This window comes from Ammodytes marinus, assembly GCF_949987685.1.
Source record: "Ammodytes marinus genome assembly, chromosome: 4".
NCBI lineage: Eukaryota > Metazoa > Chordata > Actinopteri > Uranoscopiformes > Ammodytidae > Ammodytes > Ammodytes marinus.
This window is the reverse complement of record NC_137233.1, coordinates 35899221-35914769: the sequence shown is the minus strand read 5'-3', so window position 1 is coordinate 35914769 and position 15549 is coordinate 35899221. Positions and strand designations below refer to the sequence as shown.

Here is a 15549-nt window from a genome sequence, read left to right as displayed (position 1 = left end):
TTTCTTTCTGTGTCTTACCCTCTTGCTTGAGGGTGTCAATGATGGCCTTCTGGACAGCAGTCAGGTCGGCAGTCTTACCCATGATTGCGGTTTTGAGTAATGAACCAGGCTGGAAGTTTTTAAAAGCCTCAGGAATCTTTTGCAGGTGTTTAGAGTTAATTAGTTGATTCAGATGATTAGGTTAAGAGCTCGTTTAGAGTACCTTTTCATGATATGCTAATTTTTTGAGATAGGAATTTGGGGTTTTCATGAGCTGTATGCCAAAATCATCAGTATTAAAACAACAAAAGACCTGAAATATTTCAGTTGGTGTGCAATGAATCTAAAATATATGAAAGTTAAATTATTATCATTACATTATGGAAAATAATCAACTTTATCACAATATGCTAATTATATGAGAGGAACCTGTATATACATGAACATCCAGAATCTATAATACATGTAAAAAAAGAAGTGGTTTATGCTAACCAGCAGCCTTTGCCCGAAATATATCTTTATATATTACTTTTTCAGCACTGACTGCTGATAGCATAAGTAAGCTCTGCGTGGATGTGTGAAGAGGGGGAGGGGAAGATTCATTTTAGATGTCAGAAATGTTTGAAACCATTTTAAATGTTGATATATACGTATGTGTATAGTGCTTTAAAATGAAAATAATAAAAAATAACATTTTGGTTTGGTGATTCTTGTGTGAAAACTACAGTCCATCCATAGATGCATCTGACCACAACTATTACTATGACTTTTGCAGGGCAGCATGACGACTGTCAGAAACAATTGTTTTGGTTGGTTTACTGTCATTTTGTTTCCCCTTTAATATTGTAAAATAATAGTAAAATGTATTCTGAAAAATATGTACCACACACCGACATTTATCAAAGATGACAAACATGTCCTGGGCATGAAATTCCAATTTTCATAAATAGGTAATGGAAGAGAACTGGAACAAATAATGTCTGTTTTAAGTATTTAAAAAAATTAAAATGGTCAAATGAAGTCTTCCTCTTTATGATGAACCAAAATGTTTTTTTCTAATGTTAAAGAATTTATAATTATTTCTCAGACTTTGTTAATTAAAAAAAAGAAAGCCTGTTTTGAAATAAATACTGTAATGTCGGGGGTTAGAATTAGTAGTACTTGTGTATAATACAATTTGGTGACCTCCACAAGGCCTGAACTTCTTGTAAAGCCTGCTTGACTACAGATGAAAAATAGCCTTTTGGCTAATTCTGGCATTTTTTAACCCATGTATGACCATGTGTTTTATTAATTTGCACTGTATTTCTTAAATAAACTGAATTGAAGAAGTCTTAATTGCAACAGATTCAAACAATCATTTTGGTTTGTCAAAATGACATACCCAGGACAAATGATACAAATCCATGGTAGCTACAAGTGTCAACTATGGTATACACAAGTAAGTTACCAATAAAGAGTTATCTTTAAGACCTATTCCATCCAAATTTTTGTCTTTGCAGAATTTCTTGAAAAATGTGTTGAATGTTACTTGGCTGCTGGCCAGAAGTCAAACCCCTGGCAAGGTAAAAACTCAAATCCTGTTCTAGGAGTTGTCTTAGACAATTTATTGAACAAGAGGCTATAGGCTCTGTCAGCAGGATTTTGAAACGTCTAGGAGCAGAAGTTATCGTTCATTGACGATAACTTCATAAATGCATCATGGGAGCTGTTGGTTTGCCAGCAAGTCACTGAATTATTCTCCCCATCACCAAGTACGTTTTACATACGTGGTTGTGAGTTGTTTTAAATTGAGTTAAATGTTTATTTCACTGCTTACGAGTCATCTAATACAGCTCTCTTTTGCGTAGACCAACCTGGATGTGAACTATCCTCAGTGTTCCTACAAAAAAGATACACATTTTCTGTTTAATTAAGAAAGTAAGTTATTAAGTATTTATTTATTGTAGCACCTCTCCCACAAAGTTTTGTGGAACTGTTGTTGGATGTAGGCTAATTAATGCTGTTTGCACTGCTTGTTTGTGTTAAACATTATCTTAGCTTAATGCAATGTGTATCCTAGTAATGCAAGTGTCAATGGCGGCTGTCATCATGAAAATGTGTGAGATTGCTGTATTATCATAACACACACAAACATACACACACCCTGTTTTATAGTACAAATCTTTAATGAGACATACTTACAAGTGAATTCAACAGACGTAACAAGACAGTTATTAGCAAGCTGCTCAAACTAATTAAAATCTATTTTACAATTATTTGAAACGTAAACAAGTCACCACTGGCAGGTCAAGGGTCACCGTTGCTGTCAGGGGAGACACTCAGTTCGTCACTCCAGTTTTGGTAAGCTCTGTGAAGGACCTCACAAGATGTGTTATTGAAAATGTCTGAAATGAAAGAAAAAAGAGGAAAGAGAACACACATTAGGTGCTGAGAGATTTTGAAAATGACATCACATTCCAGCCTGACTGACTAGGCAGAAAAAACAACAGCATTGGTTGTTGGTTGTTGTTGAAATATGCTCAGTCTCACACTCAGTGGGCCTCATTTATCAAACTTGCGTTGAAACTGTTGCAGATCCTGGCACAAAAGTCACAGTACCCCAGGTTTCACATGGGATTAATCAAACGGTCGTACCTCGCCAGTCTCAGCGTACACCAAAGTGTTGATAAACGCGGCAGCTGAAAACAATCGATTGATTGATTATCACGCACCTATATTTCCTGACTTTATAGGCCTCGCCCATAGGCTTTACGGCATGGAGATGCGCAATACGATGAAGAGGAACTTCTCTGAGGTAGAAATCGACACCATGACTGCGCAAGTAGAAAAAAAATCAATAATTCATTTGGCAGCAATAAAAGCGGCATAAAAGAACGTCAGAAGGCAGCAATAATGGTTCATATTAACCTTCTACGCGTGCCTTTTTTTATCCCATGAAAGGAAAACACGTCTGCAGAGATGTGAACGTGCATCAGTGATTCTTGAGAAGTGGGACAAAACAGGGTGCAATGTTGAACAATTAAATGACATGTATGTATCCAACATATACTAATCTACTGAGCTAAGCTTTGAAACCTCCCAGCTTTTGTTTTTTTTTACCGTCATTGGCCTATCACCACCGTCAGATGTCAACTCCATCAGATTTCCTGTCTGACGGTGTTGACATATTTAACGTTTCTTAAACATAACAAATGGAATTTAGCTTGTAGCCATTTGGTTTTTCTGTTGATGTTAGGTGCTAGTATGAACTACTTCAGCAAAATAAAATGATCAAAAAATTTCAAATAACTTCTTCAGAAATTGTAAGTCGGTGTTGACATATCATTGTTGTGACACAGGACTTTCAAGATTCGGAATGTAAAATATTCTAAAACTACAACACTTATCAGAGTCTGTCTGACTCTAATGTACTCTACAGGGGTAGAATGTGACAAGAGGTCATTCAAAGTGACAGCTGCACCTTATTTCGCCTGATTTGATCACATTTACATAATGAAATGTCTGACTGTGTTGACTTACAGTTAAGTGGTCCCACCACTTAAAATCCTTATAAAACATGAATGTGTTGTAGAAAAACTGTTTTTATTGATGTAAGAGATTATTCAGAGTGAAAAAAGCCCTTTTTAATCATTAAAGTACATTTTTTTAATGGTTTTTATTACATCTGAAAGATTGAAACCTTCTCTGAGGACACACTGTTTTGGACATCGTGAGAAGATAACAAGTGTCATATATTTGACATAATAATGATAAAATTAAATTTAAGGGGATAATTGTGCTCCAGACATTCTAATCTTAATCCCTAATAACATCTACAATTTTAAATATTTTTAGTTTTAAACATAACAGCAGTTACATATGGAAGACGTCCTTTTGTCCCGCTTCTCAAGAATCACTGGTATATTTAATGGCCCATTTATGGCGCTTTTCCACTGCATGGTATCAGCTCAACTCGACTCGACTCAACTCGCATTGTTGGCATTTCCACCGCAATTTCATGGTACCTGGTCCCTGCTCGCGGCAGTTTTTTTGGTATCGCCTCGCTCTAGGTTCCAAGCGAGCTGAGCTGATGCTAAAATGTGATGTCGGCAGACTGCCGGCCACTGATTGGTCAGAGACTACCGGCTTCATTCTGTTGTATTTACTCCCAAACTCTCCGAGACTTTTCGAGTGTATTTTGTCTCGTCGCGTGCAGCTCTCTTTCATTTGATTTCCATCACAGATCCGAAAAAACTAAATGAAATGTCCATATATTCGCTAAGCTCACCCAGTTGTGTTGGTTGTTGGGGATGTTACTTTAAACATACTCTACACGACAGGAGGGGAGACATGTAGGGCAGCTAGCAGCTAGCCTATAGTAGCCAGCTGGGACAGAAATTATAGGGAGCGATTACATTACAAGAACTCCATTAAGCAAGATGGCTCCCGAGGAGCAACCACACAGTTTGGCAGGTCCTGTGGGTTTGCGCCAAAAGTCCTGTAAATACAAAAAAGGGTCTCGGATTTTGCCATCAACGGTTCTGTCTATCGTCTTTGTAACTCTATATCTTCTTCCGAGTCTAATTTATCCAAGGAAAAGGGATGATTTGACCCTACTTCCAGCCAAATGGAGCCAACATGCTTTGTACACAAGAGTATTGGACTATGGCCATGCCAGGCCACCCCCAGGTAAAGAAGAACAATCGGTTACAACTAGTTCCTTTATGGGGATTGTTCATCTCTTGATGATACTGCTCCTGGCTGGTGATGTTGAAGTAAACCCTGGGCCTCAATCCCTTTGTTCTGATTTTCTGGATGGGCTACAGCCACTGCTAAGTAGGCCTCCACCACTGCTAGCTGGGCTTTCACCACTGCTAACTGGGCTACCACCACTACTAACTGGGCCACCACTGCAGCCAGCTGGGCCTCTACCATTGCTAACTGGACTACCATCATACCGGGCCAGGCTCCCACCACCACCAGCTGGGCCACCACCATCGCTAGCCGGGCCTCCACCACAACTGCTAGCCGGGCCTCCACTACAACTGCTGGCCGAGCCACCACCACCACTGCTAACCAGGCCTCTACCACCACTGCTAGCTGTGCCACCATCATTGCTAACTGGGTTTCCACCATTGTTAGCTTGGCCTCCCCCATTGCTAACCAGACCTCTACCACCACTGCTAGCTGGGCTACCATCATTGCTAACCAGGCCTCTACCACCACTGCTAGCTGGGCTACCATCATTGCTAACTGGGTTTCTACCATTGTTAGCTTGGCCTCCACCACTGCTAACCAGGCCTCTACCATCATTGCTAACTGGGTTTCCCACACAGTTAGCCGGGCCACCACCACAACTAGCTGGGCTACCATCACTGCTAGCTGAGCCTCAACCACAGCTATCTGGGCCTCCACCACAGCTAGCTGGGTCTCTACCACCACTGCTAGCTGGGCAACCATCACACCAGGCCAAGCTCTCACCACCACCAGCTGGGTCACCACCACTGCTAGCTGAGCCACAGCTACACCAGACCAGGCCTTCACCACATCTTCCACCACACCAGGTCAGGCTTTCTCCATCTCTATCTGGCCAAAATGAGCAACAACTACCACAACATGGAGATTGTCCACGTGTGCTACAACCTCAGGTAACTCATCTAACAAAGAAAAAACTAAATTCACTAAATCCGGCAATTAAGAAGCAACATAAAATGCATTTCTTTAAAACTCTTAATAATGCCAAAACCATTTGGGACTCAAGATCCAAACCAAGTGGAATTCTACTGGGTTATATTAACATTCGCAGCATTGTTAACAAAACGGAGCAAATGGAACATTTATTGAGTGACTCTAACATTGATATACTTGGAATATCTGAAAGTTGGTTGACACAAGCATCATCTACAGCAGCTATCAGTATCCCAGGTTATAATGTATTTCGAAAAGACAGGGGAATAGGGCGAGGAGGGGGAATATTAATCTATGTCAAAGACAAGTTTAAATGTGAATTAATACAGTGGCCTAAAGAAGTTAATGTTGAGTGTATTGGTCTAAATATATCACTTTGTTCTGCAATGTCTTTTACTGTAATTTGTGTGTATCGACCTCCTTCAGCAAAGGATGTATTTTATGACCATCTTAAGACAATTTTAAATCATTGCGGCTCCAAAAAGGAAATCATCCTTCTTGGCGATTTTAACATAAACTGGGACATCAAATCAGATAAGAAAAAAATGAAACAGCTTACAGACAAGCACAACTTGATGCAAATTATAAAAGGACCGACAAGAATAACAAACACGTCAAATACAACAATTGACCTAATATTTACTAATAAGCCTGAAAGAATTTCCAAAACTTTTAATCTATTATCTGGCTTGTCAGATCACAATTTTATCCTGTGCTTGAGGAAAATAAAGATGAAGCACCAAATGGTATCCAATAGAGGACAACAATATTATTTCATACCCAAAAGCCAGCAACAAGTCCTGAAAGAGGAAATCCAAAAGGTAGACTGGACTAATATTCTAGAAAATAATGATATCGAGACTTGCTCAGATGGCTTCATTAAAAAAATAGATGATATTGTAACACACTTTACAAAAAAAGGTAAATCCAAGCAACAAAAAAATTATCTGCCCTGGGTGAACAACGAAATTTTAAAATGAATGAAAAACAGAGATAATGCCTTAAAGCAATCTCTAAAAACAAAAACTACAAGTTACAGACACATTTTTACATCACTACGAAATAAAGTCTTAAGGATGACTCGCAAATCGAAAGCAGAATACTATATTGAGAAAATAAAACGGGCAAATGGCAATGGAAAGCTAATATGGAATAATCTAAATAAATTATTAAGGCGGGACAAGTCTAACTATCTGAGTGATTTACAACTCCAGGTAAATGGTGAGCTAATTAACAATCTAGACACCATTGTAAATGAACTCAACAGATTTTTCATTAGCTCAGTTGAGGAACTGACAAAGCACTTTAAACGCACACAGATTCCTCACAATCCTGTTGATGCGAGCAAGCCAATATTTAACATAGAAGAAATATCTGTCCCAGAGGTAATAAGAACAATCTCATCTCTAAAAAATTCAAAGGCGAGAGATACATATGGTCTTACTAGTGACTTTTTGAAGACCCATAAAGAGGCTCTTGCTGACCCAATTGCACATCTTGTGAATCTTTCCATAAAACAAGGAATGGTACCATCAACATGGAAGATTACTAGGGTCACCCCAGTCTTTAAGGCTGGGGACAAGACAAAGTCTGAGAATTATCGGCCAATAAGTATTTTACCAATAATTTCAAAAGTAGCTGAGAAATGGGTCGTCAAAAATCTGACAGAACACTTAAATAATGACTATGCCACTCTTAATCCAATGCAGTTTGGGTTCAGGAAATTTCATTCAACAGAGACGGCTACTTGCTACTTCCTAGAAAACTTAAAAAATCTGCTGGATCAGGGCGGCTTTGTAGCTGCGGTATTTTTGGATCTAAAGCGTGCTTTTGACACCATTAATCATGACTTGCTTATTGCTAAATTAACTAATTTTAATTTCTCAAATAATGCCCTCTGTTGGATGAAATCATACCTGTCGGACAGCAAACAGGCAGTTCAAATTGGTGATTCTCTGTCTTCATACCTCACATGTACTGCTGGTGTACCACAGGGCTCGATATTGGGCCCTGTTTTATTCAGCCTGTATGTCAATGATTTACCAGATGTCTGTAGAAATATTAATATGCAACTATATGCTGATGACGCTGTATTGTACTGCCATGCCAGCTCTATTCAAGAAGCTGCTGCAATGCTTTCAGGAGCTATGGTACCAGTGTCCCATTGGCTCCAGAGCTGCTGTCTGCATTTGAATATAAGGAAAACAGTCTGTATGTTGTTCTCTCGACGGCCAACAGGCGGACAGCAACCTTCTGTCATGGTGGGTGGAGAGAGGCTTGAAGTTGTTGATCATTTTAAGTACCTAGGGGTCATTTTTGATTCTGGTCTGAACTTTGAGCGGCATGTTAAGAAGGTTAGAAATACAATTACATTTAATTTATCCAACTTCAAGCATATAAGACCTTTCCTGACCATGGAGACGGCAAGGACTTATATGCATGCAATGATTTTTGCCCATATCTCGTACTGTTATACAACATGGTCACACACATCTGAGACCACCCTTAAACCAATCAAATCTCTATTCAAAAGAACACTTAAAATACTAGTCAATAAACCCATATCCTACCACTATTGTAAAATTGTTAATAAGTATAAAATCATGGACCTGGATAGTTTTCAACAGTTTTTGGATGTTTGTTTAATTTATAAGGTTTTAAACGGTCTAGCCCCTCCACCACTACAGAACTACATAAAGAAAAAATCCCCTTGAGTAAACACCAGGGCAATAACTAGAGGTGACTGTGAAATACAACGGCGCAGAACCAAATTTGGCCAAATGGTCCTGTCCATCAGAGGAACACAGTCCTGGAATAAATTACCAGCTCAAGTCAGAGACTGTACCAGCTACACTACCTTTAAAAAGACCCTCAAAGAGTGGTTAGTAGCAAGCCAGACCTGTTCTCATGCATAACTTTTTTTTTTTTTTTCCTCTTCTTTTCTTCCTGATGTTGTTTTGTTTCTTTTGTCTTTTCTAACCGCCTATACTGATTGGGTGTCAGTGTAAAACTGTATTTTAGCTAGTTGTGAATTAACTGTGTAAAATTGTTTCAAGTAGTTGTATATTGATGTATTGTATTATGACTTGCCTTAGGACTACGGATGCGAATTAGCATTTATGCTAACTCCGGCATATTTACATTGATGCTTTGCTGACATGTTGATTAATATGCACTGTCCTAATCAAATAAAACTAAAAACTAAACTAAAACTAAACTAAGCCTCGGACTGCACTGATTACCTCAATAAAATATTCAAGCTGAGACACGGCTTGCTTTTGCAAACACGTATCCTGAAACAAGCGCAAAATAGACAACTTTATGATGCCCGTATTAACGTGCATAGGGATGTACGTGACGCATCCCGGATTCCCTACAGCTGACTGGCCGAGTCACTCACCGGGACACCAATCCTCTCTTTTAATGGCCCGTCGCAATATCCTTCTACTTCTTTTAGCAAACAGATACATGGGGGGTATTGCTTAAACATTTTCCATACGTATTTTTGGCGGTTGTTTCAGTTAATAGTACAACAACTTCTCATAACTTCTGCTTTGCTACTTGACTCCGGAGTCGGCTTTCTGCCCTTTTGTATGACGACCCCGCCCACGTTCAGGAGGTACTATTTGCAGTGGAAAACGACCCGTGCTGCTACCAAACCAAGTTGAGTTAAGTCGAGTTGAGTCAAGTAGAGCTACATGTGCGGTGGAAAAGCGCCATTAGATGGCACTACTCTAAGGGGGTTTTGCGTTTTACTCTATGACAGATGCATTTGGCACGAGTGGTCAGCCGTCAGCTGCACTAACCTCCACAGGGCCAGGTAACAACCAGCTTTGAGAGCGCCCACCATCCTGCTCCACCACCATCTTTACTGCAGATGTCTTGGCCCGAAAAAAACTGCAGAAATGTGACGGTCAATTTTGGAAATAAATCGCTCAGTTATAGCAATCAATGACACATTAAAAGATCAACTAAAATCTCAAGTGCGTCAAATAAATAAAATGTTAAGAAGAATGTTGTGCAGTGTCTTTTTCTCATACAGAGCAGCCTACCACCTGCATACATATTCAATACTTTACATAGAATCCATGAAAGAATGCAGCCCCCACACTGCAGTCCCTCCAACTGCTCAAAAACGAGCCAACTGCCCTTACGCAGTTCCGTGCAGCGCTCCAAAGTGGCCCGTGTGCGCACTTTTGAATCAGCGCTCCTACTAAGTTTCACACCATAGGATGCACATTTTTAAGTTATAAATATGTTTATCTCCATCTGAAAAAACACTGCAGTAGTATTATCTACTAACTATTGTCCGACAAAGTCATCAGCTACGTGGCTCAGCCGGCACTGCAAGTCCATGCTGCCTACAAACTTGCGTACACGAGGTGAGAGCTAGCGTGGGATTTGATTGTACCCTACACTCACGTCCAAATTGATAAATGCAGAGGTTTGCATGGACATAGTCTATGCACGGTTGATAAATGAGGCCCACTGTCCCTTACCTGCTTGCCCAATGCCAACTGGTAGAGGCATTCTGACCAGGCCTCCAGAATGCTTCAGTCTGTCCTGCAGTGACCTATGTATGAGTTCCATGGTGCAGGCCTCATGCCAGACTGGCAGCTTCAGGCCCACCATACAGCTGATGATCCGTTGCTTTTCTTCTTCCGTCAAAAGACCTCTCTCTTTGGACACGTAAACCATGTAAGACATATCAATGTTCACTGCTTCGCCATGCAGCAAAGATGGAAGCACCTCCTGTATGAAAAAAGTGAAAAGAGAAAACGTGAGGATCCCATCCAACCTCAGGAGTATTAAGGACACACATATACTCTAATATGAGCTACAGTAAATATAATGTACATGTACAGTAGGATTTAAGTGTTTAGCTATTTCTGTAATGAGGGATCAATTGCCATCTCTAATGGCGGGCTGATAAGGTGGCCAAAGTCCACCAGTCTGTTCAGGTCATCCTCCCAGAGGTTTGGGGCCAGCTCCTCCAGCATGGTGGTGATGGCAATATGAGTTGTTTGTGATGCAGCCTGTGAGCAGTTGTGCCCGTACACACTGCTGTCAGTCTGGAATTTAGTGGCCAACAGCATACGACCATGTTTCTCCAGAAGCTCAAAGAGGCCTCTGTGTTTCATCAAGGCCATCTGCAAAGCAAAAATGTGCAGGAAATCTTCAATGAGCGACTCATACCCCAAAATATAAAATACTTTACTTAATCTCTCAATAATGGATCAAGCTTGAATTTCTGCTACCATTAGTGGAATTGGAACTTCGCTTTGATTACTTTACAATCAACATGCATAAGTATTTATTTGTTGATCGTTATTTGATAATAGAGTAATTTTTTTCCCATTCCAAAATAGAGTCTAAGAAAAGAGGATGTTGTATGATGTACAGATTTGTAAAGCCCCCTGATGCAAACAGGTCTTTGTGATATTGTGATCCACTGTATATATTTGAAATGGCCTTGACTTAACTACTGTAAATGGCATGTGGGAAAATTCTGGCCAAACCTGTAACTTATCTGAGTTGCTGGTATACAAGGTTTTTCTTTCACATAAAACATTATGGACCCTATTTTCTTAGTGGTGAAACAACCAGCGCAAGCATCGCTCTGACTGTTTAAATGACCGGTTGTAGCCAACATTTTATTCTCAGGTATTTTCAGTACCCCCTCTGATTTATATTCAACCTCAAATACTGCACATACATCACGTTCAGAATAGGGCCCTATATTATATTTGTTATGATTGTCATGAAGAATGTGATGGTTTTAGCTGATGATCACGCTGATACTGGAATGATTATTCTCTAGTGTGCATCAGCTTCCACATGCAGGGGACTGAATGTACCTTTAACATCTCTGCCAACCCATTGGAGATGTGTCGTTGAGGAACAGTCTGTATGAAGGACAGGTCTAGGAAGGCAGCGCTGGGTGGAATGTAGGCACCCAGCTTGTTCTTGCAGTTTGCAAAATTGACCCCCGTCTTTGCCCCGACGCTGGCATCGATGTAGGACAGCAGCGTGGTGGGGACCCTGATGTAAGGGGTGCGTCTTCTGTAGAGAGAGGCGGCCAGGCCCACTATGTCCAGGCACACCCCTCCACCTATGGCAATGATGGGCTCTGTGCGGCGATCCAGGGAGAAGCTGTTGACTTCTTCCAGGATCTTCAAGACCATCTCCATGGATTTGTTCTCCTCGGTGGTGGGAAGGGCCAAGATCTTGAACAGGACATTGTTGGCCTCTAAATAAACATGGAGCTTGGGACCATAGATTTTGTAGACTTCTTGGTCGACGACCAAAAAGCGTTTGATTGGCTTGTTTGATTTTTTAAGGTCGTCCAGCTGCTGCGGGTCGCTGATGTGGCCCAGCAGGAGGGTGTCGTTGCTCGGGTCCAGCAAGCTCTGAGTCTCAGTTACCTTGTAAGTAAAAGTGATAGGGCTGACCACTGTCCAAGTGGTGCCCTTTTCTGTGATGCTTTCATAACTGCAAAAAACACATGAAGTAATATTTAATATAATGGAATGGGTATACCAATTATTTCTGTTCCTGAAATAATCCTTCATAATTTGCACTGCATTCACTTCATTGCGACTTTATTATGAACACCAAGCTGAAACTAATGCATTCTAATACAACAGTCCTAAAACTAAGATAGCCAACCTTAGTTTTGAACAGGATGCAAAATATGTACCACCAATGACAAGAGCAGTATTTCTAATTTCTGAAGACAAAATAAGAAGTACATTTTGCCATAAGGAAACAGGACACAGAAAAGTCAATATATGGGAATAGAACATATTTTTATTATTTAACTACGTTTAATTGAATATACCTTTTAGAAGTGCATATGAAAAACTGCAGCCAAATCAGCCTAATTGACTATTTAATTGGACAAACTCAGGTCGTACAGTGGCATCTGGTGGACATGGTTGTCAATGCAGCATAATTAATCTAATACTGTACCAGACATCACACGCACAAAGGCAACAAACAAACAAATATATATATATATATAATTTTTTTTACTTGTATATATATATACAATTGTTTTACTTGTATTATACATATTAAATATATGTATAATACAAGTACAACAATCGTCTTTTACTATGTTTGTTCATAGACTAAATCATTACTGCCAGGTCACAAGCAAATTTTCAAGTAAATGAAAATGCTTGCTGAAATGGTTGTGTTTAGTCTATTTGGATGTGTTTCCTTGGCAGTGGCAGTGTGTTGAGCTCCCAGGGCCACTGTACCAACCCCCCCCCTACAATGTTTGTAAATAAAGAAAAAAAAACATTAAAATGTCACTTGTTAAAAACGGATATAATTATATTTTTAGATTATCATTATTAGTTTTGATCTGGAAGCTAGTGTCCTGTCAATTAAATTCATATTATAGTGTCAAACGTTTTCTATTTTGACCTCCTAAATTATAAATGTTTAAAATGTAAAACCTCTTGCACTATTAAAGCAATGTATTTCAACCTAAACCCCTGGATGAGTATATGACTCACTGTACATCCCTTTTGAGCAATGATTAATGAAACCCAATGGCAACAACACACACACACCTTTACTGCATTATATATATTTTATTTCAAGTTGGACAATTTGTGTCATTTAGATTTTAAAGTAATTTTTGTATTGACACTGCATATTAAACTTTCATTGTGTTTCTTCACTTTTAATGGAACTTTGACACCATTTTGCACACAGTAAACATGGCAGTCCTATTACACACTGAGTACATAGTGTGCACTTACAAGTAAAAACTAACCAAAGAATAAATCCTGAATACTTGATGTTAAAGCAACCACATTTTGTAAATGATAGATTTTGCGGTCATGTGTCAGACAGTGCTACAGTCACCAAGAGTTGCAAACATGCAACCTCATCAATTTTCAGAAACCTAACCTTTAACCTTTTAACCTTTTAACTAAATAAATCTACTTAAAAGGGAGTCACAGATAGAATAAAACATTATTTTTGATGAAGACATTTAAACAAATATGCAAAATTGAAGAAAAAGATGATTACATACACTTGAAAAATAAATAAAAAATAATTTAAAAAAGAAAACATAACATCACACATCCCTTGAATGGTTACCACCTACCTTTGCTCAGCATTACAGTCATTTACATTTCTGTACTCACATTTTTGCAGCAGAAACACGGTCAACTGTGTCCAAATTGACATTATTTTCTAGTCTGCGCTTCCAGGTTCCTTTGACTCTCACTAAGTTAAACTCTGTTGTCTTTTCTTTGGTATCGGTATCCTGCAGATGAACCTTTCCCATTATTGATGTGATGACTGCTACAGCTACAGGTGTGATCGGAGCCGGTTCCAATCTGTATAATGAGAATCCTCCCCAGGAGTCTTTAAGTAAGGTATAGTATTTAGAAGAATCCATAGAGGGAGGAGCATTGTCTTCATGACTTACCTTTTTTTTCCCCACTTATATAACTGTTTGTGAAACTGTGAAATTGGGGAGTGGGATGGATGGGGTTGTGGTTATATAATTGTACAGTACCCCTATGTGAGGAAGTTCAAATTACATAATGATTATAAAACTGGAATCTGACTAAATCATCTGATACAATAATCCACTCTATCTGTATTTGGACAGTAGCTTGCGCATGCTGTTAGGGTTAGGGTGAGTGAACATATTTTTGGAAACCAGTGTTGCATGATTGGAGATAAAGATGTAACCTTCACAGCCATTTTCAAACAGGATAAACCTGTGCTTGAAGCATCAACGATTTATAAAACCCACCTTGTGAAAATCATGACCTGAGTTTTATTTTACAGTTGGTACTGTATTCCTGTATGTTCTGTTGTACAGACGATGGTGGCAAACCAGTTTCCCCATTGGGGATCAATAAAGTAAATCCAATCCAATCCAAAAACAAGATACTAAAACTGTAGTAATGGAATTTGCAGTGATCATGTTACTGGTGTGACACACCTGGCTTTGAGTTAGTTTGAGTTGGTGACAAACATTTGTCGATGAAACATCTTCTTAATGTTTAAATGGTTATATTTGGCTTCCATGGAATTAAAATGTTTTTTCTTAATTTAGTCAAGTCACCTTTATTTAAAGTAAATGCTGAGCACACTGGTCTAAAGCTTGACAACAAAACTCAGCCTCATTGTCACTAGATGGACCTCTGCCATTAGTTCAGCTGCTTTGTGCAGTACAATGGTGTCTTTCATTGAGACATTGCATCTAAATGTGCTTTTTGACAACAGCGGTGTTAGCAGTAAAATAAGTATGTCTTGTAGAAATCACATAAATGCTGACAGACATCACTATATCTGGAACTAAAAGAAACAAGCTACCGCTGGTTTTTCTCACCCAAGAACAGTGTGTGGACATTTGAGACCTTACAAACCATAAGATGAGTGTAGAAAAAACAACAGAACCTGAGACCAGATGAGATATAAATATAATATTATTCTTAATAGGGAAAAAAGGGGGATTTAATTAACCTTTTCCAACAACTAGTGTACATAATGGTTCAAAGCACATACCATGAAGTCTATATTATCTTCTTGAGGGGCCTCTTGTTCACCTTACATTTCCACCTGAGGCTGTTCTCTTAAGATCACTGTGGAATTCCAAGAAAGAGAGAGAGAGAGAGAGAGAGAGAGAGAGAGAGAGAGAGAGAGAGAGAGCAGCACAATGTGTAAAAGTATCAGCTAAATTAAAAGTAATGTAAGTCAATGATTATATGAATTTGAGAGGATACCCTTTACAAAGCAGTCATTTTGTTTTTCTGTTTCCAAAATAAATGACAGAGAGAAAGACAAACATTGATTTTAAGGACATTTTCAACATCACACATCTCCACACAGAGAGTAACAGGAGGCCTCTGGGTCAAAGTT

General features: G+C 39.1%; 1 protein-coding gene across 1 annotated transcript; it reads right to left on the bottom strand.

The window, feature by feature from the left end:
• Positions 1–2268: 2268 nt before the first annotated feature.
• eevs (2-epi-5-epi-valiolone synthase) lies at positions 2269–13960 on the bottom strand (the record flags this gene model as incomplete). Its single annotated transcript, XM_080025559.1, has 5 exons — positions 2269–2366; positions 10149–10401; positions 10560–10799; positions 11508–12141; positions 13818–13960. The coding sequence occupies 5 exons, from the start codon at positions 13958–13960 to the stop codon at positions 2269–2271; spliced, it is 1368 nt and encodes a 455-aa protein (XP_079881685.1).
• Between the last annotated feature and the right edge of the window lie 1589 nt (positions 13961–15549).